At 48.9% G+C, this 12,083-nt stretch overlaps 1 protein-coding gene across 2 annotated transcripts; it reads right to left on the bottom strand.

The window, feature by feature from the left end:
* Positions 1-3,465: 3,465 nt before the first annotated feature.
* On the bottom strand, positions 3,466-8,543 carry LOC140117322 (gastrula zinc finger protein XlCGF66.1-like). Of its 2 annotated transcripts, none has more exons than XM_072133908.1 (9): positions 8,303-8,543; positions 7,210-7,361; positions 6,952-7,129; positions 6,755-6,860; positions 6,585-6,673; positions 6,153-6,240; positions 5,920-5,987; positions 4,873-4,969; positions 3,466-4,792 (listed from the first exon to the last, which is right to left on the bottom strand). In XM_072133908.1, exons 3-9 carry the CDS (start codon positions 7,072-7,074, stop codon positions 4,092-4,094), a joined length of 1,272 nt encoding a protein of 423 aa, XP_071990009.1. In that variant the 5' UTR covers positions 7,075-7,129; positions 7,210-7,361; positions 8,303-8,543; the 3' UTR covers positions 3,466-4,091. The 2 variants fall into 2 exon arrangements, with proteins under 2 accessions (XP_071990009.1, XP_071990008.1); XM_072133907.1 differs by having other exon boundaries at positions 6,755-6,878; positions 8,303-8,540.
* Positions 8,544-12,083: the final 3,540 nt, after the last annotated feature.

Below are 12,083 nucleotides of genomic sequence, written 5' to 3'. Positions count from 1 at the left end.
GTACAGAGGGGATTCGGCTTTTATCCTTCTAATTAAATCTGACAGCAGCGGCTGCGTTGAAGCTTTTCCTAATTATCTATAAAGTTATTACAAAGTTCCTAAACTTTTCCCTTCTGCCTGTTGTGGGTCCTGCCACGTGTCGCTATGAAGCACACAGGTAAGTACCTGGGTAAGGGGAGACTGTGAGCCCTTAGTCACTGCTTGTGTTTTATGGCCGTGTTTAGAGAGGAGCCAATTTCTCAAATTCGCGTGTTAAAAAAAGCTGCTATGACCAGGTCCTTACTGCTGTAGCAATATACACTCTGTACAGCAGTAACCTCTCGATAATCAGGCAGGTGTCAGCTGCAGCACCTAACAGGGCAACTCATGGGCTCCACCATGTTTAAATGCTGGTGGGTGTACCCCATGACATTATCACAGTCGCTGTGATAGATGCAATATATTAAATAAGCAATCAGACCCCTTTAGGTTAAAGTACCCTATGGGGCATGGAATAATAGTAAAAAAAAGTTTTTAAATCGTAAACATGTTGGATATTTCTCAAGGGTTCCCAAGATTGAGAACACATGTCTGAATCGCAACTTTTTTGCCATTTCGCAACACTTAAAAAGGTTGCACAGTCCCCAAATGGTGTTGATGAAAACGTCAACATGTTCTGCAAAAATTGACCCCTCGCACAGCTCTGTTTATTGAAGTATGAAAAACTGTGTGGCCACAGAATATGGCAAAACCATATGGAGGAAAATCTGGTGCTGGCGCCACACCTATCACCTGTTTTGGGCAAACTCAGTAAGTTGCCCCCACAGTTCCAGTCTGGCTGCTCATAAGGGCATCTTGGATCTAGAATGAGATGTGACACATTCCAGCTACGCCAGTCTCCTGCTGGTTCAGGTTCTGCTTCATGTCTCGCTGGTTTCCTTTATCAGCAAGTGAAGGAACAAGCAAGAATCAGTAACTGGAGACTCGATTTGCTTCCGTTGCCAATGGAGCCGACGCTGATCCTGACAATCCACCCCAACAGCAGATGGGACAGTAGCTCATGGAAAGGCCTGCGTGAGGATGGGCGATGGTGAACATGGGCGGACACCACCTGTCTAGTAAGAATGTCTCCACAGTGATTTTGTCATTCCTCTTCGAAGATGTAAAAAAGGTTCCCATTTTGCTTCAGGGCCTAACATGGTGGTGATCAAGGAGTTGTCCTCTGCCAAATGGTTACTATGTGTGACACTATACTAGCAGGACAGCATTCACCGAGCCATCTCCACGGGATGTCCTGTGGTCGGTCAGGTTTATCAGCGTCTTCTCCAGGAACTGGGGGAGCCCAAGGGCATCATTCATCCCGTAGTCCTGGTCTCCTCAAAGAGGCTCGGCAAATGTTTGCACAGGGGAGTAGCCCTATCCCTCGGCATTCAGTTTCTTGGATGTTTTCAAGATTTCTACAATTGGGTGGAGGCTTCAGGAACCGTATTGCAACAAGATCAAACACTTGTACCATGTAGGGGGCATGGGTCACCCCTATAGACGCAGCGCAGTCAGGATGTTCCGCCCGTTGACCGCGGTCCTGATCATGAGTTGATGAGAGGACAGGCAGGTTTTCATTTGTTTTTGAAGCACACAGCAGGTCTGACCCTGTGGATAGGTGCAGCACCTTCTGCCTCTGGCAATGAACCGGCAATGTTCTTGCCATGGTTTTTCCGGGCCACATGATGTTGATGCAGGGCCGTGATATCAATGTCAGCACCGTGGCCTCACCTCGCCACAATAGGGACATCCGCTGAGTTGATGAAAAATTCCCACAGTTGTTGTCTCCAACACTTGATGACTGCCTGGAGCTGCTCTTATGACCTCTTGCAGTGCTATCTATGTGGTGATAGGTGGGCACTGGTTTAGCAGGGGGTCTACCCTGGCCATTGCTGCTAACCTCAACCTTGAGGTCACCTTTTGCCCTTACTCCCACATGTGACAACAATATCCTCAGAAGTCTGGTAGTCACACACGTCACCCTAAACAGCCTCATGGCACTGACCATGAATGCACCAGTTCCCAAGTGCTAAATTAGCACGCAGCGGACCTATCCTTCCAGTCATCAGGCTACCCTGGATTTGAAGTAGAAAAGTTGTCAGCAGCCATTACTTGTCTGGCAGAAGGAGAAGCGTAACAAAGAGCCAGTTTGAGGCTCGGTCAGGTCCCGGAGCCTTTTTCCTGGACCGTGCCAAGTAAAGCTACCGCATCCTGGCTGCCCGGCTCAGATACCACTTGAGATGATCTGAAAGTGCGATCCAACCACTCCACAACAGCAGGATAAGAGTGGCAGCTACTTACCTCTCCATCCTCTGCAATTTAGCAACTGGTTTACCACCGGTCTCTTTAGAGGGTCTAGGAATCTGCCTGTTACACATGTTGCAAGTTGCTGATATAATGTATGGATTACACAGTTGTCATTAACCCCAGCACGGTGTCTTGATTACCAAATGAATGGATGACAGCTTATGCAGTACTGTCACCCCAACAGTGTTCCCCAAGATGGGGGAACAGGTGCTGATTGCTATCCCTGCTCAGAACCGACGGTCGAAAGTGTTCGGGATCGGGCTTTTAAAGGGGCCATGTCTCTGTTATATACAGACCGCCCTCTACAAATCATTGGTGCGCAGAGCTAGTTTGTCCTGTGGTCCTTTGATTTCTTTGTGTCAGGTGGTCACCCTGCATATTGCGAGGAGAGGATTTAGCATGTAGGGGATATGGCATGTGGCTGTATACATGGGAATACCATCTCCCCATACGTGTGCACACTTCTTGCAGCTTTTCCCCACCCAGGATGGGTCATGCTGACACCCACCTGCCTGATCCTTCTCTTCCCTGACATGTGGAGACCCTCATACACACATTACAGGACACACATTCAACATGTTTGACCAACTTATTTCTAACGTGTCAACGGACTGTGTAGAAAACAAGAAATTTCAGGTTTTATGTCCCTAAATCCGTCCCGTCTGGTTTCACCAGATTGTGTCATTCAAAGATGTGACGTCGATTAGTGACCATTGGGTTCAGGGGGGAAATTTCTGCAGAAATATTTGTCCTGCGTCATGTTCTGAGTAGGTGACACATTGTCCGTCTGGGTTTATTTCATCCAGTTCATTCTCCTTCTACACCTGTCCTTAAAGGAACCGTCCAGTCATTAGATTATACCTTGTGCGGGGCCTGGAGGGAGGAGTCCAGGTTCTAGGAATACTATGAAAATGAGTCCTGCTCCTCCCTTCAGGACCTGCACCATGTGTTATTCAATGAATTAGCTGTGACTGGAGTGTCCCTTTAAGAATTGGGAGACTTAATCCTGCCCCACATCCTCTGACATCAATCCCAGCATTCCCCTGCACAGTAAGTGTTATCGGATGGACTTCCAGGAAGATCTTACAGAGGGCCAGACTCGGACTGGATAATACACACAGAACTAACATCCTGATGTCAGACATAATAAACTGTGTTTATTAATAAAGTTCTGCTGGATCAAAAGTGCCGACATCACGTACCCTGTCATATATATATATATATATATATATATATATATACGCAATGACTGTGAGTGACTTCAATTTTAATTGAATATTGGGAAAACCCTTAAAATCTTTAAAACAAAATCTCACCATACATTATGGCGCCCTCCATTGTGCCCCAACTATGGCTCTTTCCTAACCTGGCCCGTGCCTTCTGCAGCGAATCTGTAAGCCATATACCTGTCCCCTTCACCTGCTCTGGGCAGAGGCTGCTTTAAAGGGGTTGGCCACTTTACTTCTTTACCACACACCTTACAAAAAGCATGCAGTAAAGTGGCCAACCCCTTTAACCTTCTGCAATTTGGCTTGGTTCTTCACTCCAAAGAGATGCTTCATCCTGTTGAGGACAAATCTTGCCATCCTCGGAGGAGTAAGAGTTGTGAGGGATCCTTGCCCAGGTAAAGGGTGTGACCATCTTAGGTTATAGGTTTCTGGATGCGCTTGGGCTCTGTGAATGTTCAGGATAACAGGATGGGAAGCTGGAGATCAGGACACACAACATTGTAGGATCTCACCCAACCACAGGACTCCTCATAATTACTTGTCCCCTGCATGAATCTGCCAGTGTCTTACAAGACCTTTCTTGGTGGTGAAGGACTTGTTGCAGTGCGAACAGGAGAACATCTTCAGCCCCGAGTGACTGATCTTATGTGCAGAAAGGGTGGATTTATGGGCAAAGGATTTACCACATTCGGAGCACGAGAATGGGCGTTCGCCCGTGTGAGTCCTCTCATGTTCTACCAGAAGTGATCTCCTCGAGAAGCTCTTCCCGCACTCGGTGCATGAGAAGGGCCTTTCCCCGGTGTGGAGGAAGCGATGTTTGTCCAGTGCGGATTTCTGAGTAAAACATTTCTCACAATCTGAGCAGGAGAACGGCTTCTCCCCGGTGTGGATCCTCAGGTGGTTAACATAGGTGGACCTCATGGTGAAGCTCTGGCCGCAAAACGAGCAGGAGAAAGGCTTGAAGCCCGTGTGAGTCCGCTCGTGGTCTATAACAATGGAGCGATGGGCAAATCTCTGTCCGCAGTAAGAGCAGGAGAAGGGCTTCTCCCCCGTGTGGACCCTCTGATGGTCCACCAGCGAGGTCTTGTGTTTGAAGCACTTCCCGCAGTCAGAACATGAGAACGGGGTCTCGTCCGTGTGGGTCCTTTTGTGTCTGCTGAGCTTTGATTTATGGCTGAAACATTTCCCACAGTCGGTGCATGGAAATACTGTATCCAAACTGGACGACGCCGGACCTGGAAGATAGGGAGAGGTAAGTGGTTCTGTATTATAAAGGTGAGGACACACACTGGAGAACACTCAGAGTATCACTCACCTGAGCCGAAATCTGTCCGAGTCTCCGGAGTCCGCGGCTCGTCCCTCCACATCTCTGTCTCCATCACTTCAACTTTGATAATTCTTAAACTTCCCTCCTGGACGTAGAACAATATGTGTAAGTGATAAGACCAGTGGAAGGACTGGAGGTCCTTACTGTGACCATTATAGGGATATTATGGGATCATTTTTTATTGATCTCATTCGGCTGATCAGTGGGGGTCTAAGTTGTTGCCCCCGATTTGAATCGCCTATCCGAACACTAAAAAAAGATTGTAACGCCCTTTTAGCACTTCCTGACGGTTCTCAGGCTCCGCCCTCTCTGTACGCTCCGGGTGTCAGCCGAATTAGACATCTGAGACCTGTCAGTAACGGCCACACTCGGTCAATCCCCACAGATGCACCTACCGTAACATTGTTTCATGTTTTAATGCCAGTCAGTGTCGCACTGTGATGTCATTGCATGTTAAAGGCTCCCATAGCTGTCATAAGCATATGTATATTACAGTCTGTTCGAGACTGTGTTACACAAAATACTGCATAACAGTGGTATTGCAGTCTATTGTAGGAGTGATCAGACCCCCTAGGGTTGAAGTACCCTAGGGGTGCAGATATAATAATAGTAAAAAACCCTGTAATAGGAAATAACGCCACTTTGCAACAAATAAAAAGTTATCAAAAGCTTCTACAATCCCCAAAGTATTTTAATGAAAATGTCCACATTTAAATATATACAATTTGGTATCTGTGATTGTATCGACACAATGAATAAAGTGGAGGTGTTGTGGGAAGAGTTCATGGGACCTAATGTGATCTTTGTATCTGCACTAACTCGCGCTGTACCTACTTTGTTATGTGAAGTATACGCCGATTGTCTTTGTTAACTTTGTTTGGTATATGGAAAACTAATAAAATATGTTTTAAAAAAAGTGGAGGTGTTATTTGGACCTAACACATTCGGAATTTTTTCCCAGTTTGCCTGTACAGTGAACAAAATCTGTAAAATCTGGCAATCTAGCTGTCCGTCCTGCGCGATGCGGTCACTTACCTCTGCAGGCTCCTGCGTACGCTCCGCTCTGGGATGTCTCTTTGACATCTTTCTTTTCCTCGACCCACCTGTAAGAGACGGTCATCGACTCAATAGTCACTCTAATAATAGGTCCAGATGATTACAGCTAGACAGTGGGATGATCCCACCCTTGACCGGAACCCCAAACACCATTTCATCTTGTGCAGCCTTCGAATGTCATGGGCCTAGGATATATAGAAGTGATGGCTCACCTGGACTGATATGTGCGGGGGTCTCCCGCTTATTCTGCTCTTCTTCCACATCATCCAGTTCAACTTTGATAATTCTTAAGGTCCCCTCCTAGGTAGAGCATAGCACACGTAGTCACGTCATACTGAACGGACCTCAGAAGAATTTCTTACAAAATCACTCAGTAATATCATTATTTAAAGGGACTGTTCAGAGACTGGCAGGTGATAGAGGTGCGGAGTTCTACTTCTAGGGCCACTGCTGAGCAATGTTCCCAACGTCCATACTGGGTGACAGCCCATTTATATGAATGGGATCTGAGCCATACTATACATTGCAAACGCAGTCAATAGAGGGGTCACTCAATTCTTTCAATAGGACACACAGGGAGGGACTGATGACAGAAGACTATGAGTGTATATTATAAGAGGATTAATAGGAATCTTTCAATCTACCTGCTCATCCTGGGGGGCGCTGTGACTTTCCTCTGTAAGATTGTCCAATAGGGAACGTCCCTCTAATGTGTATTTCCTGCTGGAGCCATCTGTAGGGGGCACAGGACAACACTGTATATTGTACATTTAGGATGTATCACAGGACATATGTATCTAGTTGCTTCTCTTACCTGGTGATGGGAAGGGTGGCTGAATCTCCATCACTAGGTCTTCGTACAGATCCTTGTGTCCTTCTATATACTCCCACTCCTCCACCGAGAGATAAACAGCGCCGCCCTGAGAGCGCACAGGAACCTAACACATACAACTAGAGGATCATCGCTGCCCAGACATGTTATTCCTCTGCATATGGACCACCATTCCTCACCTCCGAGGTCAGTAGCTCGATGATCTTCTTGGTGAGGTCTAGGATCCTCTTCTCATGGCGCTTCTCCTGTATCATCAGGCAACGCTCTGGGGTTACGAATCCTGCTCTGTCTGGATGATACATGAGGGGTGCTGCTGGGTGTCACAGGGTTAATGTTCTTCTTCACAGGTCCATAATCCTAATGAATGTGAAACCGGGAAAGTTGCACCAGTGATTTCCCAACATCACGTCATTTGACCTAGATTCCAAATCTCTCACCTCTCCGGTCAGCAGATAGATAATCGCTAGAGTGACCTTTAATATCCTCTGCTTTATCTCCCCATTGTCAGTCTTCATCCTCAGCTCATCCGGGCAGGATCCTGTGGTGGACACCGACCATGGAGGAAACCTCGGACAGGGCAATCCCAGAACTGCGTATAGAAAACCAATCAAGTGTGTGTGACGTGATCTGTATGTCCAAAGATTGAATGTTGCTCCCTAGAATAAGCAATAAACTGCTGAACACCACTGGGCCCCCATGTTCACAAGATAAGGGACCAAGAATAGTGTGGTAGGTTGGCCATCCTAAGTGGTTGGAAGGGTTATGCATGGTTAATATGTGAAGAAGTGGAGGAAGACAATGAAAATGAAGTAGGGTAAGGTTGTAAGCAGGATGAAAGAAGCATTCCTAAAGTATATACACACAGATGTTCACAGAAGATGATGGATATAACAAAGACAAGGAGCAGAAGAGAGGGTAACAGACAAGAAGAGAAGGCAATGGACGAGATGGAAGAGAGGGCAACGGACGAGAGACAGAGCCGGAGATAAGGCGATGTAAGAGAAGGAGACGGACGCAAGATGCAGAGGGAGAGGGCCATAGACGAGAGATGGGGTAGTAGAGAAAGAGACGGGCGGAAGAGAGGGCGACGGAAGAGAGACGGGCGGAAGAGAAGGCGACGGACGAGAGACAGAGCGGAAGAGAAGGAGACAGATGCAAGACGGAGTGGGAGAGGACGATAAACGAGTGACTGGGCGGGAGAGAAGGAGACGGACAAGATACGGACAAGAGACTTTGCGCTCTTGGAGAGGATGGGCAGGTGTCGCCTACATCCTCCATATGTGACCTCAGACAACCCCTATACTGACAATAAATCACATATATTTTGGGTCCCCGCAATGACAACCATTAATAAATCTGAAATAATGGCGTTGTGCGTAGCAACCAGATCCCAGCTGTCACTTCTGCACCGCAGTGTACAAAATGAAAGCGGCACTCTGATTGGTTGCTATGGGCAACACCTCCATTCAATTCCAATTCTCATACAAGAGATGAAATAATAAAGTACAGTAACTATAAGACATCTGTCACCTCATCCGCTGCTCCTGTCACCATCTCACATCACTGAAACACATAGGGAACCGCACAGGATTATGGGAGAGTCCATCACATGATCAGACACTGCCTGTCATCTCTGTTATTCTGCCAGCAGCGCTGGGGGCTACAAGAAAATGGCGCCTCAATTTCCATCTGCCATATAACTGTGACGTATCGGGGTGAGACGTGATCTGTCTGGGAGACATCATAGTATAGACAGAGCAGCGTCAGTAACCTGTATGCAGAGCAGAACTAAAGTAAACATATTCCACAATAACATGACCGCTGCCTCCTGCACTGAAGACACCTAGAGCCATACAATGATATAGACTATTAAACCCCATAACTCAGTGCTATGTGTGTTTAACCAATCAACGTCAGGGGGCGGAGTTAATCTTATCTCGCTGGAAATGAAGCAGCTGTGAGGTAGACAACTTCCGGTAACTCCGCAGCCATTGCTATTACTGGCAGGATTGGAAAAAATAGCTAATTTAATGGAAAATATTCGAATTTTAGCAAATTTTTTTTTGTGAAATGTTTAGAAACAGTTATTTTTAATGTGTGAATATAAAAGGCACCATAAAGGCAAAAAGGAAATCTCTCATCACGATCCATCATAACTTACCAGAACCCATCAGTGTTGTAGCTTCACGGGCTGCTACAATGAGCAGAGCATGTCTCCACCCTCCTGCACTTCATTCGGCTGCTAGATAACACAGGAAGAGGGAGATAGCAGGGTTTGGTGAGACATGATCTACTTATTGTAACAGGCTGTGACACTGCAGCACAGAGGGGCTCTGGAAACACCCCCAGAGCCCTTCAGGCTCATAGAAGGCAGGAGGCCATGGATAACAAATATAAGAATATTACCACAGTCACGGTGCCTGGACCTATGAGGGTCCCTCATTTATCATTATGGATTTTCTTTGAAGCAGAGAATAAAGTTTCTCAATTCCACTATATCAGTGGACAGACAATAGGGATCGTAGTTTCCATGCCAGTAATTGAGCAATATGTATGGTGTATATTAGTCACAGAGGGGTCAGAGCGCCCATGCTGACCCCAGACCACTGCTGGTTATGATAGAAAGGTGTCAGGACACACAGGACATGGCAGCTCGCTGTGTATGGGGTGGGGGGGTGGGGGTGGGGTGTAGTCACAGAGGGGTCAGAGCGCCCATGCTGACCCCTGACCACTGCTGGCTATGATAGAAAGGTGTCAGGACACACAGGACATGGCAGCTCACTGTGTATGGGGGTGTAGTCACAGAGAGGTCAGAGCGCCCATGCTGACCACTGCTGGCTATGATAGAAAGGTGTCAGGACACACAGGACATGGCAGCTCGCTGTGTATGGGGGATGTAGTCACAGAGAGGTCAGAGCGCCCATGCTGACCCCTGACCACTGCTGGCTATGATAGAAAGGTGTCAGGACACACAGGACATGGCAGCTCGCTGTGTATGGGGGGTGTAGTAACAGAAGGGTCAGAGCGCCCATGCTGACCCCTGACCACTGCTGGATATGATAGAAAGGTGTCAGGACACACAGGACATGGCAGCTCGCTGTGTATAGGGGGTGTAGTCACAGAGGGGTCAGAGCCTCCATGCTGACCCCTGACCACTGCTGGCTATGATAGAAAGGTGTCAGGACACACAGGACATGGCAGCTCGCTGTGTATGGGGGTGTAGTCACAGAGGGGTCAGAGCGCCCATGCTGACCCCTGACCACTGCTGGCTATGATAGAAAGGTGTCAGGACACAGGACATGGCAGCTCGCTGTGTATGGGGGGTGTAGTCACAGAGGGGTCAGAGCGCCCATGCTGACCCCTGACCACTGCTGGCTATGATAGAAAGGTGTCAGGACACACAGGACATGGCAGCTCTCTATGTATGGGAGATGTAGTCACAGAGGGGTCAGAGCACCCATGCTGACCCCTGACCTCTGCTGGCTATGATAGAAAGGTGTCAGGACACACAGGACATGGCAGCTCGCTGTATATGGGGGTGTAGTCACAGAGGGTTCAGAGTGCCCATGCTGACCCCTGACCACTGCTGGCTATGATAGAAAGGTGTCAGGACACACAGGACATGGCAGCTCGCTGTGTATGGGGGATGTAGTCACAGAGAGGTCAGAGCGCCCATGCTGACCCCTGACCTCTGCTGGCTATGATAGAAAGGTGTCAGGACACACAGGACATGGCAGCTCGCTGTGTATGGTGGGTGTAGTCACAGAGGGGTCAGAGCACCCATGCTGACCCCTGACCCCTGCTGGCTATGATAGAAAGGTGTCAGGACACACAGGACATGGCAGCTCTCTATGTATGGGGGCTGTAGTCACAGAGAGGTCAGAGCGCCCATGCTGACCCCTGACCACTGCTGGCTATGATAGAAAGGTGTCAGGACACACAGGACATGGCAGCTCGCTGTGTATGGGGGGTGTAGTCACAGAGGGGTCAGAGCACCCATGCTGACCCCTGACCACTGCTGGCTATGATAGAAAGGTGTCAGGACACACAGGACATGGCAGCTCGCTGTGTATGGGGGGTGTAGTCACAGAGGGGTCAGAGCGCCCATGCTGACCCCTGACCACTGCTGGCTATGATAGAAAGATGTCAGGACACACAGGACATGGCAGCTCGCTGTGTATGGGGGTGTAGTCACAGAGGGGTCAGAGCACCCATGCTGACCCCTGACCACTGCTGGCTATGATAGAAAGGTGTCAGGACACACTGGACATGGCAGCTCGCTGTGTATGGGGGGTGTAGTCACAGAGGGGTCAGAGCACCCATGCTGACCCCTGACCACTGCTGGCTATGATAGAAAGGTGTCAGGACACACAGGACATGGCAGCTCGCTGTGTATGGTGGGTGTAGTCACAGAGAGGACAGAGCACCCATGCTGACCTCTGACCACTGCTGGCTATGATAGAAAGATGTCAGGACACACCGGACATGGCAGCTCGCTGTGTATGGGGGATGTAGTCACAGAGGGGTCTGAGCGCCCATGCTGACCCCTGACCACTGCTGGCTATGATAGAAAGATGTCAGGACACACAGGACATGGCAGCTCGCTGTGTATGGGGATGTAGTCACAGAGGGGTCAGAGCACCCATGCTGACCCCTGACCACTGCTGGCTATGATAGAAAGGTGTCAGGACACACAGGACATGGCAGCTCCCTGTGTATGGGGGGTGTAGTCACAGAGGGGTCAGAGCACCCATGCTGACCCCTGACCACTGTTGGCTATGATAGAAAGGTGTCAGGACACAGGACATGGCAGCATGCTGTGTATGGGGGATGTAGTCACAGAGGGGTCTGAGCGCCCATGCTGACCCCTGACCACTGCTGGCTATGATAGAAAGATGTCAGGACACACAGGACATGGCAGCTCGCTGTGTATGGGGATGTAGTCACAGAGGGGTCAGAGCACCCATGCTGACCCCTGACCACTGCTGGCTATGATAGAAAGGTGTCAGGACACACAGGACATGGCAGCTCGCTGTGTATGGGGGGTGTAGTCACAGAGAGGTCAGAGCGCCCATGCTGACCCCTGACCACTGCTGGCTATGATAGAAAGGTGTCAGGACACACAGGACATGGCAGCTCCCTGTGTATGGGGGGTGTAGTCACAGAGGGGTCAGAGCACCCATGCTGACCCCTGACCACTGCTGGCTATGATAGAAAGGTGTCAGGACACAGGACATGGCAGCTCGCTGTGTATGGGGGATGTAGTCACAGAGGGGTCAGAGTACCCATGCTGACCCCTGACCACTGCTGG

This window comes from Engystomops pustulosus, chromosome 2 (genome assembly GCF_040894005.1).
Source record: "Engystomops pustulosus chromosome 2, aEngPut4.maternal, whole genome shotgun sequence".
Classification (NCBI taxonomy): Eukaryota; Metazoa; Chordata; class Amphibia; order Anura; family Leptodactylidae; genus Engystomops; species Engystomops pustulosus.
Note: the sequence above shows the minus strand (reverse complement) of the source record. Positions and strands in the feature narration are given on the sequence as shown.

What these genes read in the sequence shown, in the direction of transcription:
- LOC140117322 (XM_072133907.1), bottom strand. Translation starts at nt 7,074, where the DNA reads ATGTATCATCCAGACAGAGCAGGATTCGTAACCCCAGAGCGTTGCCTG. An exon ending in TCGAGCTACTGACCTCGGAG is followed by an intron (nt 6,879 to 6,951) that starts GTGAGGAATGGT and finishes TGTATGTGTTAG; the next exon opens with GTTCCTGTGCGCTCTCAGGG. An exon ending in GCCACCCTTCCCATCACCAG is followed by an intron (nt 6,674 to 6,754) that starts GTAAGAGAAGCA and finishes TGCCCCCTACAG; the next exon opens with ATGGCTCCAGCAGGAAATAC.